This window comes from Micropterus salmoides, unplaced genomic scaffold (assembly GCF_014851395.1).
Source record: "Micropterus salmoides isolate LMB-PRFRI ecotype aquatic unplaced genomic scaffold, ASM1485139v1 Ms_hic_scaffold_21, whole genome shotgun sequence".
Lineage (NCBI taxonomy): Eukaryota > Metazoa > Chordata > Actinopteri > Centrarchiformes > Centrarchidae > Micropterus > Micropterus salmoides.
This window is the reverse complement of record NW_024041262.1, coordinates 14,510,219-14,532,924: the sequence shown is the minus strand read 5'-3', so window position 1 is coordinate 14,532,924 and position 22,706 is coordinate 14,510,219. Positions and strand designations below refer to the sequence as shown.

Below are 22,706 nucleotides of genomic sequence, written 5' to 3'. Positions count from 1 at the left end.
CAACAGACGTGATTAGTATCCTTGCATATATATACACAAACTAACACACACACTAGGAGCTTTGGGATCTAGGCAAAGCTAATCAGCAGCGCATAAGAAAGTAATTAGTAGCCACAGCAGCATCTCACATGTGAGACGAACCATTTGAAGGAGAAAATATGTCCATAATATTGACAGTTAACAGGTAAAGAATATAGTGTTTGAATATATAAAGAAGGTATCCTCCTTCCACATTTTCCTGTTCATTTTGCTCATTTGAGTTTTAACATTTCAATGTCTTTGTTATTTTTATGTGTCCTCATTAATGTAACTATGAAGAGCAAGCCAAGTATCTGCTGTGAATTGCCACATCTTGGATTCCAAATGAGGATGTAGTGTATGCCAAGTGGACTACAATTGAAGACTGTTACCACTCCACAATGAGGTGCTAGTAATTGTCTGGAAGACTGTAAGAGAGGCTGTGAGCAACAGCATCAACTGCATTCAACATAACAGATTATTAGAGCTTGGTTTTAACTTCCTTTCAAACATTTAAAATACTGGCTGAAGCATCAAGGTCTGACAAGGATGTGATTAGTAGTTTCATGGAAATGAAGGTGGATGGATGGACATATAATATGAAAAAAATGGAAATAAAATACATACTGTATTTGCTGCTGCACAAGATGGTAAAAAAATGTATGTGGGTGTTGTGTCTCATATTCAGGCACAGCAATCAAAGCAAGAGTTTACTGACTATACTGAAAAGCAGGTAATCAGGGGAAGAACTGCAATATTTCTTCATACCTAACTGACAAAATTGGTTGTTTGTCAATGCCTGCCAAAACAGCACACATGACCGTTTCCCGTATCAGTCCGGCGACAGGTGTACTGGACCTTAACTATGTTACTTAATTTATGTGAAGTACATGACATTAAACAGCTGGTTAATATTGTTTTAATAGGTTTATGCAGCGTAACCACTTGGGTTAGGTTTAGGAAAACATTGTGGTCTCCTGTGTGAAAGTCCTGGGTTTTACCGATCCATCCCTCTCCTCACACGGACTTTCTCTGACTTTATAATACGTCACCACGACTTCCTCCTTTGCTACCGTCATATGGTCACAATAAACGTTAATATGGGTTGTAATTACCTGCTTAAACAAATTACCTACAGTGCCTTGCGAAAGTATTCGGCCCCCTTGAACTTTTCGACCTTTTGCCACATTGCAGGCTTCAAACATAAAGATATAAAACTGTAATTTTTTGTGAAGAACCAACAACAAGTGGGACACAATCATGAAGTGGAACGAAATTTATTGGATATTTCAAACTTTTTTAACAAATAAAAAACTGAAAAATTGGGCGTGCAAAATTATTCAACCCCCTTAAGTTAATACTTTGTAGTGCCACCTTTTGCTGCGATTACAGCTGTAAGTCGCTTGGGGTACGTCTATATCAGTTTTGCACATCGAGAGACTGAAATTTTTGCCCATTCCTCCTTGCAAAACAGCTCGAGCTCAGTGAGGTTGGATGGAGAGCGTTTGTGAACAGCAGTTTTCAGTTCTTTCCACAGATTCTCGATTGGATTCAGGTCTGGACTTTGACTTGGCCATTCTAACACCTGGATATGTTTATTTGTGAACCATTCCAGTGTAGATTTTGATGGTGTGTTCAGGGTGATGAGCTGTGTTGCCTTTACGCCAAACATAACGTTTTGCATTATTGCCTAAAAGTTCGATTTTGGTTTCATCTGACCAGAGCACCTTCTTCCACATGTTTGGTGTGTCTCCCAGGTGGCTTGTGGCAAATTTTAAACAAGACTTTTTATGGATATCTTTAAGAAATGGCTTTCTTCTTGCCACTCTTCCATAAAGGTCAGATTTGTGCAGTATCCGACTGATTCATGTCCTATGGACAGAGTCTCCCACCTCAGCTGTAGATCTCTGCAGTTCATCCAGAGTGATCATGGGCCTCTTGGCTGCATCTCTGATCAGTCTTCTCCTTGTATGAGCTGAAAGTTTAGAGGGACGGCCTGGTCTTCGTAGATTTGCAGTGGTCTGATACTCCTTCCATTTCAATATTATCGCTTGCACAGTGCTCCTTGGGATGTTTAAAGCTTGTGAAATCTTTTTGTATCCAAGTCCGGCTTTAAACTTCTCCACAACAGTATCTCGTACCTGCCTGGCGTGTTCCTTGTTCTTCTTGATGCTCTCTGTGCTTTAAACGGACCTCTGAGACTATCACAGAGCATGTGCATTTATACGGAGACTTGATTTCACACAGGTGGATTCTATTTATCATCATTAGTCATTTAGGTCAACATTGGATCATTCAGAGATCCTCACTGAACTTCTGGAGAGAGTTTGCTGCACTGAAAGTAAAGGGGCTGAATAATTTTGCACGCCCAATTTTTCAGTTTTTTATTTGTTAAAAAGGTTTGAAATATCCAATAAATTTCGTTCCACTTCATAATTGTGTCCCACTTGTTGTTGATTCTTCACAAAAAATTACAGTTTTATATCTTTATGTTTGAAGCCTAAAATGTGGCAAAAGGTCGAAAAGTTCAAGGGGGCCGAATACTTTCGCAAGGCACTGTATATGTTTGTTTTTTCTGGTGAGGACAGGCTGAAATATTGTTGTCCTTATGCAGTGTGATTCAGCTTGAAGTCTGTTTCAGGAAAAAGTTTTGTTGACAGCAAAGCTATCAACACATTACTGAATGTCATTGACCCACATCAGCCACGCATGTGAATAAAAAAGCCCATATATTCTGCAACTACAGCAATTGTAGTTTTAATCCCTGAGATTTCAGTCCTGGTTGATTTGGCAACACCTGTTGTTTCCGTGTTAACAGCAAATGCAGTTTAAAACTACAGGAAACACTCCTTGAGCAGCTACTTCATCAGAAATATAACAGAAAAGCAACTGATCTGTTTACAGTGCAGCCAAACAAACAGAAGTTGTTGTGATAAAGAAGTCAAAAGGAAAATTATTTGCAACCACAATCTGATGGTGACGGTGCACAGAGTAGTTTTTCATACAGCAGGACACAGTAAAGTTGGCTATCTTGCCGAAGAGTTGGAGGCGTGCAGCCTGCTGCCTGCAGTGCTTTATCTAACAACTCATTGTGGCTGCTCTGTCTTGTTCGATTACTCCTTTGCATAAATTATTAATGATCCCCTGATAAAAAAAAATATGCCCAAAATTACAGTATCTTGTTTTGTAGGCTCATTTTTGATGAACGACCATGGTTAGCACTAACTGCAATAACAAATAAATTGTTTCTTTTGGCTGCTTCATAGCCACCCCCTGTTTCGCCAGATGAATGCTTTTAATCTGGTACTTAATACAACTCTGATATAATGTGAAGACAGTGAAAACTAAACAGTAAGGATGTTACCAATGAGGTAGAATTGTGCTTAATTACATGCTGCATCCTTTTCTGTGAATTCCTCATAGGTACAGTAGGTAAGCACTGACCTAAGGGCAGAAATGTCAGACTTCACCACCACCGTGAAAATTGGTTGATTGGTTAATGCATTAAATGGCTATTGCTGACCATAAATAGTATCAAAATGGGGTTTGATTTCATGACAATCTCTAGGATCATAACTTTAATTAGAATAAAAAATGGGCAAATGGGTAAATAATTGTCTTTATATATCATAACATCAATATGTTGACCTGTCTGTTTATTTATGCTCACCACTATTCATTTCTAGATTTCTGTGCATTTATTTGTAACATTCATTTTGAGGTATACATTCATTTGTACCTTTATTCATTCTTTCATTCATTTCTAATTATGGACAGTTTTCTCCTCCACAGTACCTGTCACTGCATGTAAACAGAACACTCATCTGGAATATCAACCATAATGCTCCACTCAAACCATGTTAGCAAGCAGCACAGCTGACTCTGTTGACAATGCTATCAGTATGTGTCAGCTGGCTATTGAGTTGCAAAATGTTTCTCCCTATCAGCATGATTTGTTGAGCATGGGAAAATACAATTAGCCACCATCATTGGGAATGGAGCTTGACTGACATTGATGCACTCTACGTTGACGGTTTCCATGTTATAATTCCCAGACTCAACCCCTCATTTTTATTTATTTTTTTGCCCATCACTTTCATGTTCATCCCTTTAGCAGTGATTCTAAACTGTGACAGAGAAAGATATACTGAATTTAACCAAAGGCTAAATGTGGAAGCATATATCCGCTGACAACTGCAACATCATTGGAGCGCTGCTTGCCTCAGAGAGATGCATGATGATTTGGGTTTATTTTGTTTGCGCTATTGGAAAGTGAAACAAATGTGGAGGGAGTCATCTTGATCTCTTTGCAGTATTTTGCACTCCTTTAAAATGTTGTCATTTCACTGACAGCTGGCACGAGTCAGCTGTGAAACATACACTAGGTGCTAAGTTGGATTAGTAGTATTTCTGCTAGGGACATGAGAGAATTTGCAGATAAATATACCATTTCTCCATCTTGTACACTAATGAATGTAAATTATATAGTCCAGCAAGTCAAAAAGACCATACTGACAGGGATGCATGCGAGCAAGGGTAATTAAAGCAACAGAGGTCATCTATTTCTGTGCTCGTGCTACATTTGCCTAGTCAGGCGGTACATCTCAGCTTCTGCTGGCAATAACAGTGAAACAAGGGGACTTGAATAAGAATTTAATCAATACCAATTCATAGCTGTCCAGAAGTTAAAAAATAGGCTTTACTCACATGAAAACCTCACTGATAGGTAAATCATAAAATATTGGTGTGTTTACAGAGTGTATAGTAAATATAGATCACTGTCCACACAGGAATCTATATGGTAGACATGTGAGGTTATTTCTCTGGCTCACTTCTCTTCCAATTAGCACCACAGCTATAACTTTGCTCTGCAGCTTCATTTTTCATTTCTAAATGTGAAATCTATTCCTTAAATCTTTGATGGAGGATTTTGTTTTCTCTCTGCCAAAGGACTATATTTGTTTTGGTTCCAGCTGGGTATCAGGGCTCCGATTTGTGCAGTGCCAAAGCATTGACCTGCTTATAATGTGGTCAATATGAACTGTTTGAGTGCATAACTGTTAATATTATAGCCATGCACTATTTAAGCGGGGGCTGGTATTACCAGTAGGAATAGAAATTGGTGAAATGGGTGTGACAGCAGATATGTGTGTAGTCATTTTGAAAATTGTTAAATTGACTAATTCAAAGTAGTACAATTAGATCCAGATTATACCTACAACATGCTTAGCATATTCAGATTGTTGTGAGGCATTTGGAGTAGGCAGTGTTCTTTTGAATTGTTTTGATTTGTTTTTTATCTTGTGCGGTATTTGTGCACAGTGCTACCAGTATGAACATAGTGATGTGTCTTAATTGCACTTTCTGGTTTCTTTAAAGCATCAGTCTATCTATAGAGCTATGGTATGATTTGAAAAATGATCAATAAGGGATGTTATCCAATGATGTGTTGGTGAGTACAGCTAGCTTATTAAGATCTTTTTTTTTTCATTATATTTATTGTTTTTTGGCATTGAAAAACCTGCAATCATACATATATTGACATTTATCAACACCTGAAAATCTGTATCTGAGTTGTCCATTTATACTGTTACAAGAGATCAATGAACACTTTCCACCCAATCCGAATTCTCAGTGGCCATGGTATAATATAAAATATATATGGTAAAATATACTGTGGATGATTAATGGTTTATAAAATAAAAGAATTATCAGCTTTTCCTTATTTCTCTAATACATTATTGTGACTGTTTCAAACTGTCAGTAATGTTCTTTTTGCTGAGGCTCTTAAAGCTCTCAGTTTGTGATAACCACAGTTCTCACTAGATGGTTGCAGCAATCAATCATTTGAGTTTGACATTGTTTTCTATTTGCAACCATCGGTATGAGCTTTACCAAGGGAGCCACAGATGTAATAAACAAACTAAAATCCAGGTCTTAAAGACCCCCTCCAGTGCATTTTGACATTTCTATGTCATTTATTTACAATGTTGATTAGCCACACCGTTGAAAATGTTTGTGCTCAAAGTTGCAAAAGTTGCTTAGTTGCTAAGACAGGGTGGTGACGTCTAACTATAGTAGATTCCACAAGTCATACGTTATCCTCCAAGCTTGCACAGGTGCACTGTCATGCCTCATAAAAAAAAAAAAACAATTTATCATATATTTTAATGACAGATTTTAAGATGGGCTAAGATGTAATTCCTTGTGCATGAAAGTGTGTTGCGTAACGGATTTCTGCCTGCAAGGTGAAGAAATGTGACCATCTATTCAAGACTGGGTGGCAATGGCAGTCAGACTAATCACAATGGGAGCAATCTCTTTTTCCCCCAGACACTTGTTTGGTTTCTGTGTAAGCTGTTCCAGTCGTCTCTATCAGAGCACACTCCTCTAAAGTGTGCAGCTTGCAGAAGTAAACATACCACATTTGACGCACAGGAGGCACAGTTGCTGTGTGCAGTCAGTTGCTTTACTGGAAGATGTGTGCCCTGTCTTCTCTAGCACATACACACACACACACACCTTGTTACATTGTGTGTGAGAGTAGTTATGGAGGACCCTAATCCATCTTTTAAAGCTGATACTGTAGCTGAGCCAGAGGGTTTGGCTTCAGGACAGTTCATCTACAGACAAAGCTTTGCCTTGACTGTGTTGTACACGCTATATATGTGTGTGTGTGTGTGTGTGTGTGTGTGTGTGTGTGTGTGTGTGTGTGCGTTTGAGTATTTGTAATTCTGTGTGTCTGTGCGTGCATTTGTGAGTGTGTATGTATAGGTCATTTGGAGTCCATTAGCATTTGCAATGATTTGAATTCAATCATGTAGCGTGCAGGATTAAGATTGTGGAGGCAGATGTCAGTAGTAACCACAACATTGGGCACAAAAGGCAGCAGTGTCCTCTTTCTTTGCAGAAAATCAAACAAAACAACAACAACTGAAGTGTCCCTACCCAACAGTGAGTGAGCCTGCGTGTGTGTGTGTGTGGGGGGGGGGGCAAACAGAAAATTAATTGATATGAATGCAGCTCAGCAGAAACACCTGGAGCCACGTGTTATGCATCACAGAGGAAAATGATCCCCCAGATACATAAAAACACAGAGTCATATTTGTACTATGTAGGGCAAGACGAGAAGCGAGGAATTGGGCATAACTAATATCATTGATGTTTGTGGAGAAAACCATATAATCCTGCGCACATGATAGTAGTATTTACTTGCAGCTATTGAGTGCATTCACAGTGTCAGTGTTTACCACCCATTTCTGATGTAAAAATCATTGAGCACCGTGTTGACCAGTCATCGTGTTTGTGCTATTGACTGAAAATGCGACTGTTGGTGTGAACATCCATGTGATACAACAGTTAAGCACAAACTGGAAAGTTCTAAAGTAGTATACGAGTATTCTAGTTTAGATTATGATTAGACTATTTTTTCAATTTCTAAATTAGTGAAAAATGCCCACTCCAGTTTCTCAGAGCTGTAAATTACACAGGCAAAAAACGAGACGCAGCACTTCATATTTTTGTGAAAAGAAGAATAAGATAGGTGAACCAGCCATGAATTACTTTGAGTCTCATATGAAGCAAAGTTAAATTCTAAAATAAGGTGAAATGCCTGAGATTGATGTTTTTACTCCTGAGAAGACCGATAATGAGAGTGTTTGAAGGAATGTTGATACGTTGTGTCAAGTGTTAGTCAAGTATACTGTACAAAAGATCTCACTTTCCCCTCCCCACTATCTCTCATCCTATAATCACGGTACAGTCATGTTTTAATGGCAAGGCCTTCTGTTTTAAGACTAAATTCCTAGTCTACAGAAAAACATCCCTCTCACCCTGTGATACTCAAGCGACGTCTGCATTTCATGCTGCTTATTTACAAAGTCACTACAGTCAAATAGAATCTCCTGCTCAGACAAGCTTGCTGGGGGTTTGGTCCAACATGGCTGTGATTCATTTGTAAATGGATTCTGCTATTTCACCTTCCTCCAGGTTGGTCCCACCAATATAACTTAACCTGTTACTGGTTAAATTTGAGACCTTTATGACAAGAATTGATCATTGTTGTTGGGTGAAAAAACATAGCATAACAATACAACAATACTAGAGATAGACAACCTTCAAAATAAAACAGGAAACATGAAACTCAAACACTAACCACTCCAGAACCATGACAAAGCCCTTATATATATATATTTGCAAGAATGTAAAGCAAATGCCTGTAAAATGTAAACGAGTTCTCCTTCAGCTCCATGAGACATCACATATTTTAAATCCATTCAAGATTTAAATGCACTCAAGTCATGTTTCCTCTATAGAACATGCAAGTGATCTCCATGCCTCTAATAGGATCACCATCTCAAAGACAAAAGACGACGTCCTATGCAATGTTTCCAGACAAGACTGTGATGTTACATACACCTTCACTCACCCATTACCACAGGGAGGTGAATTATTCAGGTCGCTCTCGCTTCTGCTATGTGTGATGTAATCTGCAGCACCTTCTACAATTCTCTGCACCTTAAGTAAAGCTGAGTCAAATGGGGCATCAGCAAATAAAAATCACACTCAGTCACTCACACCTAATCAGTTATCTTAGGACTGTATTTTCTATCTATTGTCAGGGTTCCTAATGGCATACTTGAACTTAATTACTTTTTTATTGGCACCAGTCCTAAAGGGGCAGATAGATGATATCAAAGAGGATAAGCTTTTACACACCTTGTTGACAAGTAGGGGCTCTAGTGGGTTCTTTCCGCTCTCTTGCCATATTTTTTTATTACTGTTAAATAATCACATTATGTTCTCTCAAGGTACAGTTCGAACACCCCTGCTAAATTCATAATGTGCTACATCATAGTGGAGGCAGTCAACAGTCTGTGTTGTGGCTGTCCAAAATAAAAGGTAATGAATAATAAAAGTCACAGAAATGTCTCCAGTGATTCAGGAAGACATTGTTTGGACGGCTGTCATAAACTCTTTGCTGTCTTTAAAATTGTCAGGATGATCTCAGTCAAAAATCTTTAGGCAGTTATCTCTCTCAGAATGTACATTCATCAACTGTGTTGGCAATGGCATAGCCTCAAACCAGATCAAAGTCCTCATTAGATTTACACACAGAACCATGACTAAAGACAGTAAAACAATTTCACTGTACGTAATTGCTTTAATTTAAATGACTGCAGCTAAAACATCGGAATCTAAGTTGTATGTCTGTATCAGTGCTTCAATTCCAGCCATGTTTAGTTAGCAGTGCACCATACTAAATAAAGAACAAGTAGGTTAGATCCATCATAAGGCTAAATGGCTGACAAACCTAAATCAGAAATACCTGGGACATTTCTTTCTTCAAACATTGGCCAAAACAAATGCAGTCTAAAACTCCTCAGTAAAAAAGGTCTAACTTTTAATAAAGACGTCAGGATTCAAATATTTATGGTATTACCTTAAGATATTACTCATTGCCAGGTGACATGACAAAATAAGCTCGTTAACAGAAACTTAATACAAATTACAACACAGCTGGAGTGAAACAAGGTGATAGCCGGTCATTTACGTGGCATTCATTATGTAGAATATAAGCTGTTGATTCTTCTGCCGTGGCACCTTCAAACAGACCACATCAATTGATGATGTTTTACAAGTCTTCTGCAAACACACCAGATGAAACATAAACAGATCCTTATGGATGATAACGTTACCCCCCCCCCCCCCCCCCCCCTCTCTATGTGCTGTGTTGGATTGCTCTGTGCTTGTATTTACAGATAAGATGACAAAAAACATTAGAAAATATCCAAACAGCAAAGACAATCATGCTCTTTTTGTTTGTTTTCTTTTACTCCAGTAAGGAAGTTCATAAGTGTTTTTTCCCCTAGTAAACGTCTAAATTATGGATAACTAGAAGTGGGAATAATACAGAGTGCCAGTAGATGGTTACTTGCAAGGGTTAATAGAACACAATGCAGATATCTAGGATTATACTGGGTTGGAATTGCAAATTGTATGAATATTTAACCTATATGGACTGGTTCATCCTTATTCTTCAAGAGCATAGCTTAAAGTATTATTCTCTTCAAAACACTATACAGTTTCCAGTCTGATGGCATTATTTTTCAATGGTGTACACACACACATGCATGCACATGCACACATCCAGAGAGAGAAAGCAAAAAGAAATCTCAGAAGATGAAGAGGAATACATGAAGGAATGAGGAATACATCCCCTTCAGCAGCACCCCCACTCCCACTGTGTCCGTCTCCCCTCACCCTTTTCTTCCCCTCTGTTATCTCTAGTCCTTTGAAACCGCACCTGTTACAGACTCGCAGCTTGGGAGCTCCGTCATGATGTAGTGTGCACTCCTGCATGCACTGCCAGCTCCCACTTTCACATTCAGCCCCGCTGATGTGCAAGGCAAACAAGCCGGGACATCTTCATCCTCCAAGAGCTTAATGACTTCTTGGAGCATTGTAGATAGGGCACACCAGACAGAACATTGTGTGCTGTGTTGCTCTTTGTGCCATGTGCCATATTGAAATATTTTATCTTGCCAGTTATTTCCGATGACATTTGATAGTGAGATTGTGTAACTGTGTGTTTATCTTGATGAATGAAATAGCTGCAGCAGCCTTGTTTACTGTCTTAGCTGATGAAAATGTAATGATCCCTGCAGCAAAATGGGGACTTTGCAGTAGCAATTACACCAGGGTGCAGCTCAAGAAAATACATTGTACTGTAAACACTATTTATCAGGTAAGCAAAATGTATTCAGGAAAAGAAGTATTGACACCTTATTTAAAGTATGAGTACAGTATAACCTTAACTTTATTCAACATGTATTTACTACAACAGTAAAGTGGCTCTTTTGTCAGAACCCTAATGAAGCTATAATTACTGTAGTTGTGTTTGCATGCACTCTATATGAGACTACAGTTTGACTGACAATCTAGATTTTAATCATATATATATATATATCATACATCATACTTTTCATGTCCTCAGCAAATGAAATAGGGTTTATTAATGCTCTCTTCATTAGAGTAATGAAGTCTACCTACATTTATGATGCCAATTATATAACTACTATGCCCGCATTATGTTTATATCCACATTCTCTCAGACATCCGTTCTTCTAGCTTTACCTTTTTTTTGGTCTCCTCTCAGTATAGCATTAAAGTCTTGTATTGCGTATCACTCTTGTGTATGAACAGATCACACTTTGTGATAGACATCCATCAAAATTGCTCAAGGTATAAATCATGTCTCACCCTACCTTCTCTGCTGCACTGCTGCAAAAGACAGATAGAAACATGTACAGCTTATGTGATAAAGGCAAAAGACTGTCTTTGTGGAGGCATTTTGGCCTTGCATTGTGTAAAATTTTTGGTTTGTTTTGTTTTTAATACCATAGAATAATCAGATTGCAGATTGCTGCCATCTCATAGTCTATTCTTGCCTCGTACACCATCAATAACAATGAGAGAAGTGTCAGCCACTGATTAGGCTTTGATATTGAAAGTGAAGTAGGGATAGCTTTGTATGTGTGTGTGTGTGTGTGTGTGTGTGTGTGTGTGTGTGTGTGTGATGGTTGTGATTTGTTTGTGTGTATTTCTTTTTATAAAAGAAATTAGATCACTGGAGGTCTGCTTTTTTCTTCTCATAAAAAATGGATTTTAGTCAGTCATCCCGACCTTCCCAGTGGTGAAAATTAAGCTGTGGTAGGAAAGCATTGCAGCTTAAATCAACAGCCTCCTCCTATTCTGTATTTATATACTTGATAAAATAGGTGTGTGTCACGGACTGCAGCAGGTGCTTTATCTCAAAAAATTATCAAATTAAAATACCTCTGCACTCACCAACCCCACACAGTGAATGGAATTTAAACAATTTATTTCAATATTTACTAATTAACATAATACCATATTGCATCTGTGCCTACCACGCATATGCAAATCTTGATTGTATTATGAATGGCTTGTAGGTCAAGTTATGGAAATTAGAGGTAAGGCCCAATTCAGAAATACTTAACAACATCAACTGCACCAGTTGGTGTACAAAATGAAATGTGGCAATGAGTCAAAAGACTTGGTGCAGTGTCATAAATGTGTCTATTGAGTGTGGTGAGAACCAGTGCTGCCAAATAATGATTGCCTTTGATAGTGAGACTGAAGAAAGTAATTTCTAAGAAGTCAGGTAATTAAGGGAAAACGGATTCAGCCCAACATTGTCTGTGTTTCAAATAATTTGTAGATACTTTCTGTTAACTTCCCAATCATCATAGCATAGATGTAGTGCCGAGTTTTAGTAGCATGCAGTGTCTCTTCCTGTTACCAGTATTTCTAAGCCATGTGTTTATGCCAGCATAAAAAGTTAATCATTTTATTAAGGCAAATCGAGCTAACATGTAAAAGACGGTAATAGCAAAGTCCTGGAGTTCAGGGTTAGGCAGCTTTAGTCGGAGATATGTAGCCCAGACAAATCAAGACATGTGGTTTTGCAGTCACAATCTGTTGGTCCTTACCAAAAATTGTTCTTCACCATAACCATAATATTGAACCTATACAGCTACATGTCTCCTTAGAAAACCATTTGCCTGCAATTGGAGGAAATAATTCCAGCTAATTGACCCTTCACTAAGCCACCCCCTGAATATGCAGCTGGCCAATCACAGCGCAGTGTAGGACTCGCTCTAACTGAGGTCCGGCACTTGCTGCCATTGACTCGTATGCAAATTGCGTTGTTTTCTAGATTTTTTTTGCTGTATTGTATTTTGCTGTATTTGTTGTATTTAAGATATGGTCAAACTCTGTTCTTGGGGCACTTACAGTGTTGGTGTTACAGTCGCTTTCCAGAGAGGTTGAAAGGAGATGTACTATTTATTCCCTTTCCAAGACCTAAAACAAATGCAGAAAAATGTAGGCTGTGGATTGATCATAATGTAATGTTAGTTAGGTAACGCTACTTGTAACATTATATAGCTCTAGTGTTCAGCTTTTTAATGATTGTAATAGTGAATAGAGACCTACCCAGCTGTACAGGAACAGTGTTAATCCTTAATATCACAAACCCGCCGTTTGCAGACACTGTTCTACTGAATTGTCTTGTAGCACATCCACTCCATTTGCGGCTGACTTCTTAGAAAAGGCAAAAAACGGTCTGACCCGCTTTGAGTGTTTCTGTCACTCATTTATGAGAAGTCAATTAAGCTAGCCACACCTAAATTTGGAGTGCACACGTATTCAAGCCTTTATGGTAAATCCACTGAAACAGACCTGTGCTAATCCTATAGAAAACACTGAGTAAAAAGCACATTTTGACTATTTAATTTAAGCAATGGTTAAAAAAAATTTGAATTGAATTAATTTATGTTCGGCATTCGGTATTTGTAATTTTTTCATTATATTCGGTTTTGGCTTGGGCCAAGAATCTTCATTTTGGTGCATCCCTATGGTATTCCTTTACCCTTTTTTATATACAACAGAAAGACAAAAACAAAGCACTTTTTAATTTTAATCGTGATGTATTACCTGTTTGTTAGATGCTTCTGGGTGGATCATTGATAAATTACTCAATTTAGAAAACAATCTCCCCACGAGGTCCATTTAGTATCTGTTCTGGAGATCTTTGTCCAGTCATGGATTGTAGATGTACATTGTAGTAGACTGAGCACAATTTCTGAGGTAAAGAATGACCCCTGAACCTCAGATTATGAGCCAGCATGAACGAAAAGTCCTTATTTAAGAAGACTTATTTGCTTTCTTGCTGAGTGAGATGATTAAATTGATACCACTCTCATATCTGCACAGTAAAGATGAAGCTAAGGCTTAGCATGAAGACGGAAACAGTTAGACTGGTTCTGTCCAGTGGTAACCAAATCCACCCAACAATAAAGCTCACTAATTAACACGTTATGTCTTGTTTCTTCAATCCATACAAAACCGGATGTGTAAAAACTACATATTGTCCCTTAATGGGGGGTTGTATGTGTGCAGCTATTTCTTGGCTGGGCAGAGTTTCCCTGGAAAAAACTGGAACTGCTGTTTCCAAGGTCAAGCATGAACTTTACACTAACTTGGATTACTCAAGTCTCTTTCTAATTTTTTATTGTATTATATCAATTAAAGACCAGCACAAACCGTTATCTTATCTTTATCTTGTTAAAACTAACAGTGGCCATCAGATACTGTGAAACCAAAAGTAAGTTCAAAGCCTGAGTTAGCTGGTTGGTAAGTGATCAACCCTGAGTTCTCACTACCAGTTAGTGATTGCACCTCCCCTCTGCCTCATCAGTTATAGCTCAGATGCAGTTATTTTATGGGGCATGTGGAATATGCATGGGCGTCAGAAGGTAAATGAAAAGTTTGGTTGACATGATCACATCCCCATCCCCTTCTCTCCTCCTTGAACCTCTCTTCCCTCCCATTGCACTCAACATATCCTTCATTTTTCTTCACGCTAATTAACAGGCAGGATGGTGATTAGTTATGAGGCAGTGCGCCCAACCCCTTCGTCATCCCCCAGACTCAGAGGTGTGTTTTCTCTGTGACTGTAACATGTGTTAAAAGCAGCTGGGTAGTCACAGACAGCTCTGGAGCAGTGGGGGGAAACATGCATTCAGTCTATATCCGCTGCTTATACACACACTGGCTGCAGGATATAAACACACACACTCGAGAAAGCTGTCATATGTGCCCCCATCCACACACACATCTGGGTTTCTCTTTTGAGATATTTCCCCCTTTTGAAACTTAACCAACCCACGCATACATAAATACAAGCTCTTGTTCTCCGATTTCCCTCATTGGAGATACTCACACGAACACATACTCAAAGCGCGTCATTATCTCACATTGTTTGTCATTCATTCAGCAATTCAACGCCATGTTCACACAAACAGATTTACAAAGCATTGTTTGCATCTCATAGAGTGTGGCTGAGCTAGTTCCACAGCGCTACAAAGATGGTAGGAGGGGAGAGATGGAGACTTAGACAAACAGAAAGCAACCCCAGACGTAAACAGATAACCAGACAGGCATTGTGCCTTTGGGTTTGTGATTCAGAATACTAACTAGGCATCTCAGCTCACACCCCTGTATAGAAGGTGTTATGTAGGGCAGAGCCAAGCAATGGGAGGGGTGGAATTATTTACCCTTGAAATATGAGTGGTCGCTTTGGGTTCCTCCCTGAATTGTGCGGTACATGATTGGCTGTTTGACTCAGATTGGCAGGCTGACTTAAAAAGAGACAGTGCTTGTGTTTTATACCAAATCAAGGAATCTGTTTTTAACTGAGAACACAGGGATGCCTAAACTTTATATTTGGCCACCCAGAAAGTGGAATCTGTAACATGAACATTTGTCAAAGCTTAAGCTTCCCTCTTTCCTCTAATATGCATTTGACAACTTTTCAAACAAGAGGTTAACACAGACGTGTCCTTTTCGCATTGGATGTACCGTATGATGGATAAATGTGTCAAAACTTCAGCTTCTCTTGAGATTCTCTTTTTTATTTCAATCCCCTCCCACTGTGGCCCGGACTTAATTTCTCCCATACAAAAGCAGTTTTAATTTGGTAATTAATCTGATATCTTTGCATTAGTCATTTGGACTGGTGCTTTACGCATCATATGGCATGTTCTTTTGCATATTCCATTTCACTGTAAAATGTTCGGCCTGATTTAATGGGCTATCTCTACGGTGAATAATGATAACTTTTTAAATGGATGTTCTGTTTCAAGGCATCTATTTCAGATCACTTAAATCATGTTGGCTTTTGCCTAAAATGCATACTGAGTGCATAATGAACAATGACGATAACAATTCAACTGATGCTATTCAGCAGAAAATGTGTTATTATATTAGATACTGTATTATGCAACTAATTAATCAAACCAGTCCTGGTTCCCAAGTGCACAGTGGTGAAGGACCAGGCAATATACTTGATACAATGGCTTAATCTTTAATCTATCTATTTTAAGATTTTGTAAACTTGCAAAGAATGATCTGTATTACTAATGAGTGTTTCCCCAAAATACCTAAAGGAATGACCAATAGTCTGACCAAAAACAAATTAATTATATTGTGGATTCCAATTGAAAATGTTTGATTTTGTCAATGTTCAGCCAAAGTATAATCTATTGGGAGGTCTGTATGCTGCTCAGTAGGACAACATAACATGACATAATCTTGTGTATGTGGTGAAAGAAAGAGTTGAGGGAGAGTTTGCTGAGTAACGGGGTATTGCATTTGCCAGGTTTTTTTTAGCGCTGATTAGGAAGTCTGGCTGTGGGAGAGACAAGGACAGGAGAGAATCAAGTTCTTAATCCTGTCCTTTGGTTGCCTGAGCCCAGAGCTATAAAGGTTTTGTGTGTTTTGCATATTCCTTTGGAAATGAAATAACACAAAGGGTTTGAGGTTTGAGATTTAGAGGGTTTAATTCACACATCAGTTGAACAGTAATGAGTCCCACTATTTAAAGGTGCATTTAGCAAGTTTTTACTGCCACATAACACAAAATGACCATTTTAAATGATCATGCCCCACAGCTTCACAGGGACGCTGATTACTGGGAACAGCACTGAGAGCTTAAAAGCTTTCCAAGCTCACTTTCTAGCACATCATTTAAAACATGTACAAACATTTTGTACATCTTTCAATTTGTTTTTTTTTTAAAGCTGTTATATGTTTGTGTATACATAACAGTGTTATAAGTGCTATATATAGTAAGTCATACAGAATATCATCTGTTGTAACATATATATTTACAATGGATGAAGCAGCTATGTGCAGTGGGATGTGAAATGGATTGCTTATAGTGAAGAGAGAACTGTCCCCTGACTCTGCAATTGTACAGAGATTCATAGCCTCCTTCAACTCACTGTTTTGTCTTTCTGGCCCATAACTGTACTGTTTTACTGAATACCAAAATTGCACTGTGCCACCTACTGCACGCCACAACCTCACCTCAACCCACCGTGACAGGAGCATTTTCATTGGAGCCACAAAATCACCAAACAGGCGCAAGCTAAAAAAATGGACGCCCATAGAAAATGCAGATGCATTTGCATTAGCACCACCATCAGCTTTGAGCCAGTGTGAAATTAGAGGACCACTGTGTACTGTGTCCTATTTATTTTTCATCACTTGTACAGTTCCAGACTGCATCATAGAGAGAAAAACAGGAGAGATAGATAAAATTTGCACATATTGAGCTGAGACACACTAAACAAATGGAGCTGAAGCTGCAGCTTGAGATGTAAAAACAAAGAAAGATGACACAGTCTATCACAGTTTTCACTCTTATCCCAGCCTTAACCAACAACTTGTGATCTCCACTGCTGCTCAGTTCAGTTCAGCTGTTGTTGACAGTGTTGTTTTTTGATTTTTTATTCAAGCTATCAGGTCAAGCCAAGCTAAGTGAGACCGAATGGTCCACTTCTGCCTGTCACTCATCCAATATGTCATACTGTATGTGGGATTGGTGACACTAGCGGAAATGTGGTGGATGGATATTGATGGATTATGCGTGACTGTAAATCCCCCCAGTTTACCTACAATATGTCATCGACTGATGGAATAGAGAAAATATAGACAACTCTGACACATCGCTCGCTCATGTACAAGTTTATGTTGAAACAGACACATCAAAACAAATCCCCCAATTGTCTCCCCTAAGCCGCAAAAGAGGAGAGGGATGGATCAGCCCACTGGATGTGCTCACAGCATGGCCACTATTGAAGATGGGAATAAAAATGCCTCTTTGAGACAAAAACTATTGAGGATTGTGCCAAACTAGGGCTGAGTGCTGAGGAACAACTCCAAACTTTATATTTGTGGGTTATATTCTTGTGTAACTTTAGTAGTCTTTTATTCTGACGCTACTGGTATGTTTATTTTTTTCATGCTTTCATTCATTCAGCACAGCATTGGTAAAAATGCTTAAGAATTATACATGCATCATAATGTATAATGACTATACAGTGTTTTTGCAGATTAAAGGTTATTGCGAAAACATTTCAAGACACAGCCAAACTTCAGATGTCATAATTTCAGTGGATATAATTATGACAGTTACTGAGGGATCTGCAGGCATCATCAGTGCATTTGCTTGTGAAGGCAAATATCTGTGCCAGGACTTTGTTTATATGAGTGTTCCAACTATGCCAACTTCCCTTCCACTGTAGATCTTGCGTCGTCTGCATCACGCCAAGTACTCTCCATCCCACTTCCCCATTTCTTCCACTGGGACCTGGCATTCCTGTCAGTCATGTGCTATCAGTGAGGCTGCAGGCGCTGCTTATGCCTGCCCAACTATCTTCCCCTTCTTCTCTTTCTTCTCACCCCACCCCTCCCAACAGTTTCTGTGTATCTCCCTCCACCGCCTCAGTCCTCAGTGAGCACACTTTTTACCGTCCATTCAGTCTTCTTTCTGGGATTCCTGCTCTCAACTTTCTTTATCTTCAGCTGATAGTTCATGCGGTACTTACTTTTAATCTCCGTGTTTGTTTGTTTTTTTGTCTCTCTTGCAGGTGTAAGGAAGGCTACCATGGACTACGCTGTGACCAGTTTGTACCCAAGACAGATGCTATCTTGTCAGACCCAAGTACGTTCTCTTTTCTATTTTTTATCCTACAGTGATGGTGTATTGATCTGCGGCATGAAAACAAATTCATAACAAGCACATGTTACATGACCTTGAGCGAATCTCTGACTATACTGTTTCAGTCAACATGATAAATATACTGTAAATCAAGTGAGATCAGCCTTTTGATAACTCTTACAGCACAGGGTAGTGTAGTCCTCTGGGCCCTGAGACTGCATAAAAACTAGCTTCTGGAGCATCTTGGGAACCTGGGGCCTAAGGATTCAATCATCCCTGGTTCAAGTACAACGAGGGACTTGAACCAGGGATGGTCACTACTTCCCATCAGTATGCTACTGAATCTCTTTCTACCCTCATTTCCTCTCAGTTCTGTAATGTCAACTTATTAATGGAAGCAAATAGTACTTCAAAACACACAGAAAAAATTATTTCCAGTAAAGAGAGAGCCATTTGATGATGTTTTCATAATCCGAAACTGATTAGTGCAGAATATAAAGTACTTTAATCCTGTCTAAGATTTTTTTTTAAAATTCATTTTTAGAGCCACTAAAGTTTTATAATAGCGATTTCTCTAACATAAAATGAATACCGGGTAACATAAAGTTACATAGCTAAAGTATATTAAGAGTTAATGTTACAATACCTGTGTTACAGCATTTAATTCATAAGAACATGTTTTTAGTCACTGAATTATCCTTTAGGCTTATTATTTCCATTTTGTGTGGTCATACATTAATGGTGTCATAAAGTGGATATTTTCTTTTGAATCTCAATTATTACAACAATAAAAATATATATATTTAGTTAGACGCAGTCAAAATGTGTATAATGAGACTGTGTTTCTTTAATGGCCTGCATGGGTACAGTGCTACCATGCAGATATTGGAATTAAACCCTGTGAATAAAACCTCCTGAATCTTTTATTACAGTCTTTAATCTTGTTTTGCTTTAGTCTAGCAAAAGTTTCCATTGTTCATGAAAAACAGTTCCCCTGGAGTCTTTGAATTCCCATGACAGCTGTGTAGTGTAGTTAAAAAATAAAGCAAAAGTCAGAGGTACAAGGAGCAGAAATTGGAGGCCCCGAGCCTTTCCTATGAGACTGCGGCTTTACAAATTCACACTGTTTTATGGAGTAACTTGGCTCCTCTGCACCAAGAGTCTGAGAGAAAACTTAACTCCTATAACCTTCTGTTTGATGGTGCCAGGTCTACCGAGAGTCTATTAATGGGGTCACAAGCCAGTGTCACGAAGCATGTTTCATGCTCCCTCATGGCACTCAGTTTTCACAATGGGATGTTTTTATCTAATAAGACATCAATATTCCTGTGTGTCCGGATCAGGAGATTTTGATATTGGTTTTTGAAATAAGCTGAATCTTACTGGTTTTTGCCTGAAAATGGATAAAATGCCCAATGTGTTAATAAGAAACAAATACGGTAGATTGAAACACATTTATAGGGCATTTTCATTTATTAAAAATGTATAAGACAATAAGCCTCACAAGGGAAAATATAAAAGAGTGTTTGTTTAATGTGGTGTATGCATTTTTTATGCGCACATCCCTGCTTTAAGACTCTGCAGTAACATATACTGTATAAACGTTTGACCTTATTTACAAATGTAAAAACTATATTTCCTGCAGTGTGTGAGCTTACTGAAAACACTTCATCAAAATTATTCTTGGGAAAAGATTACTATGAATAACTCACTTTAAAATATAGCAGGGTTGAAGCCGAAAATTAAAATGGATGGATTTTGTCAGTGGATTAAACACAACAATCTATCTTTCAGCTGACTAAAACCTGTGTTTCAGGGACATGCATCTTTTACAGTCGCTAAAGGTAAGCCTGTAAAACAGATGGATCAGTGTGTGGGGAAAACACAATACTTCAATGTATGACTCTCCCAGACAACAGCTTTAACACCTAAACTACAAAGCTATATTTGCACTGTTGCTGCTCTGGTTACTGCTCATGTGTTGTAGCCAGAGTTGTTTAAGGCAGTGATTCCCATCCTTTTCATCTTGGGACCAGTTAAATGAAAGCTATATCTTATTAGCAGCCCCCCTCCGCCACAGATTGCATATATCTACGAGGTGTAAATAATGAGCCACAGAGATTTTAAGCAAATTCTAGAATAAATATAATTTTGTCTGAAACAATTAATAATATATTATAACTTATACATCAAAGAAAGTGTAATTATATAAAATGTGAATGTATTTAGAATCCAGCATAGCTGGGGGGAATAAAATGCATACAAATAAATATATGGAACAACATTTCCACATATGCACAATATTCCAGTAGTATTTTGGGAGAGAGAAAACATTCTGTAGGTGGAAATTTTGCTCGGTTGCTACAGTAAGAAGGTGGTGAGTGTTGGTACATCTCATACTGTAGGCAAGACACCACACCTCCCATCACAGATGTGTCATTAAATTAGGCTCCATAGCAAACTGTTGTAGCCCAGAATCATCCCCATCCACCCCCGGTGTGTACGCTACATAAGTACATATATACACAGCCTGCATATGAACAGTGATCTAAAGTGAAGCCTTGCCAGACCTGTCATGAATATAAAAATTTAAATTGAAAGCAAGTATACTTGCAAGTACTTTCCAGTATACTTTATTATGGTTATGTAAGCTTTTGCTTTCATCTAACTGAAGGATTTGAGGGGCTTGAAGGCCAAACACCAATCTTGTGAACATGTCCACTTTTCACTTTTGTGTTGGATTTTCAGGTTGTGTTGAAAATTAATGTTTTTCTTTTGTCATTTTTCCTCTTTTTTTTAAGTTGTGTTGTATTGCCTTCTATTATGCAACATCGTGCTGTATAGTTGTGATCCTGTACAGCCATGAAAGCGTGTCTAATGCTGGTTCTGTTAGTACAAAGTTTATAATGTTTATACATGATAAATGTAATTTATATAATAGTATGTATTTATAACAATAGGTTGGTACATGAAATAGGTGTGTTGTCAGTAAATGGCGTAAAACTATACAGTATCCATCTAGTACATTAAAGATTTGTCAAAACTATCTTCAGTAGTAATTTTGTGCCATGAACCAAACTGTTATTAGAAAGAAAAAAAAGATTAATGGCGGCTGTAATACAATAAACTGTCACTCCACACATGCACCTGTTTACCAAAGAAACTGTTGCGGCCACAATCATTCAACCACCGTAAGAGATAAGTGTACCCTGGAAGATTTGAGAGAGGAATGAAGCCCATTTTGATCTCTGTTGATACAGAGTAATCTAAAATTTACCCAGATTAGCAAGGGTTTTGAGGATTATCCTGCTTTCTAAAGCCAAAATCATGTAATAACATACACACATACATGCACACACTAACAACAACTACAAGTGGGACAAGCTCCAGTGAAATTCAAATCATTGTGTGTATGCGTGTCTCTGTGTGTATAAGCTAAGTTTGTTTAATTCTACATCTTCATTTATTGACGTGACAGACACAAATCACACCCTGGGGTGAAAGAAGTTTCTTTTGCCATGCACACTTTTCTCATTTCACCCTTTTTTTCTCTCTCTCTCTCTCTCTCTCTCTCTCTCTCTTTTTTTTTTTTTTTGCTGAAATCGATCTCTTTGCACCTTACAGTCACAAATCATCCATCGCCCCTCATCCTTTGTCTTGTTATTGACTGGCCACAAAAGCAGCCACTCAAAAGAGCAGTACGCACAATGCCACTCTGTCATGCACACATCCTTACAGAGGTAGAAAGAGATGCGGGGACTGTTGTGCACATCTCAAAAGCTCAGGGACAAAAGGAGAAAGAGGCTCCCTGCCAGGTACTCCAGCTGTACTGCTGTGAACTCAGCTTTGGAAATGAGTTGGGGAGAAGCTGCTGGGGTCGTAGTGGTGCACAGTGGGGAAGTGTTGGGGTTCAGGAAGGTTGCAATTTAGTTTATAACCGGTAAAACTCCGGAATGAGTTTAGAACATGATGCTAATAGTTTTCAATTTGGATAGTTGCACCATTTAGACTATGATGTTTGGTGGAAGACTGAAGAGGGGGATTAGGGAGGTGAGCTGGCGGTTGGTTTTAACCAGCTTTACAAAGAGGAAGAAGG

General features: G+C 38.5%; 1 protein-coding gene across 1 annotated transcript in view; it reads left to right on the top strand.

Moving 5' to 3' along the window:
* nrg3b (neuregulin 3b) overlaps positions 1 to 22,706 on the top strand; it is a 201,514-nt gene that overhangs the window by 152,616 nt on the left and 26,192 nt on the right. Inside the window, 1 exon segment of the mRNA XM_038736674.1 lies at positions 18,540 to 18,613. Within this exon segment, the coding sequence (XP_038592602.1) occupies positions 18,540 to 18,613 (74 nt within the window).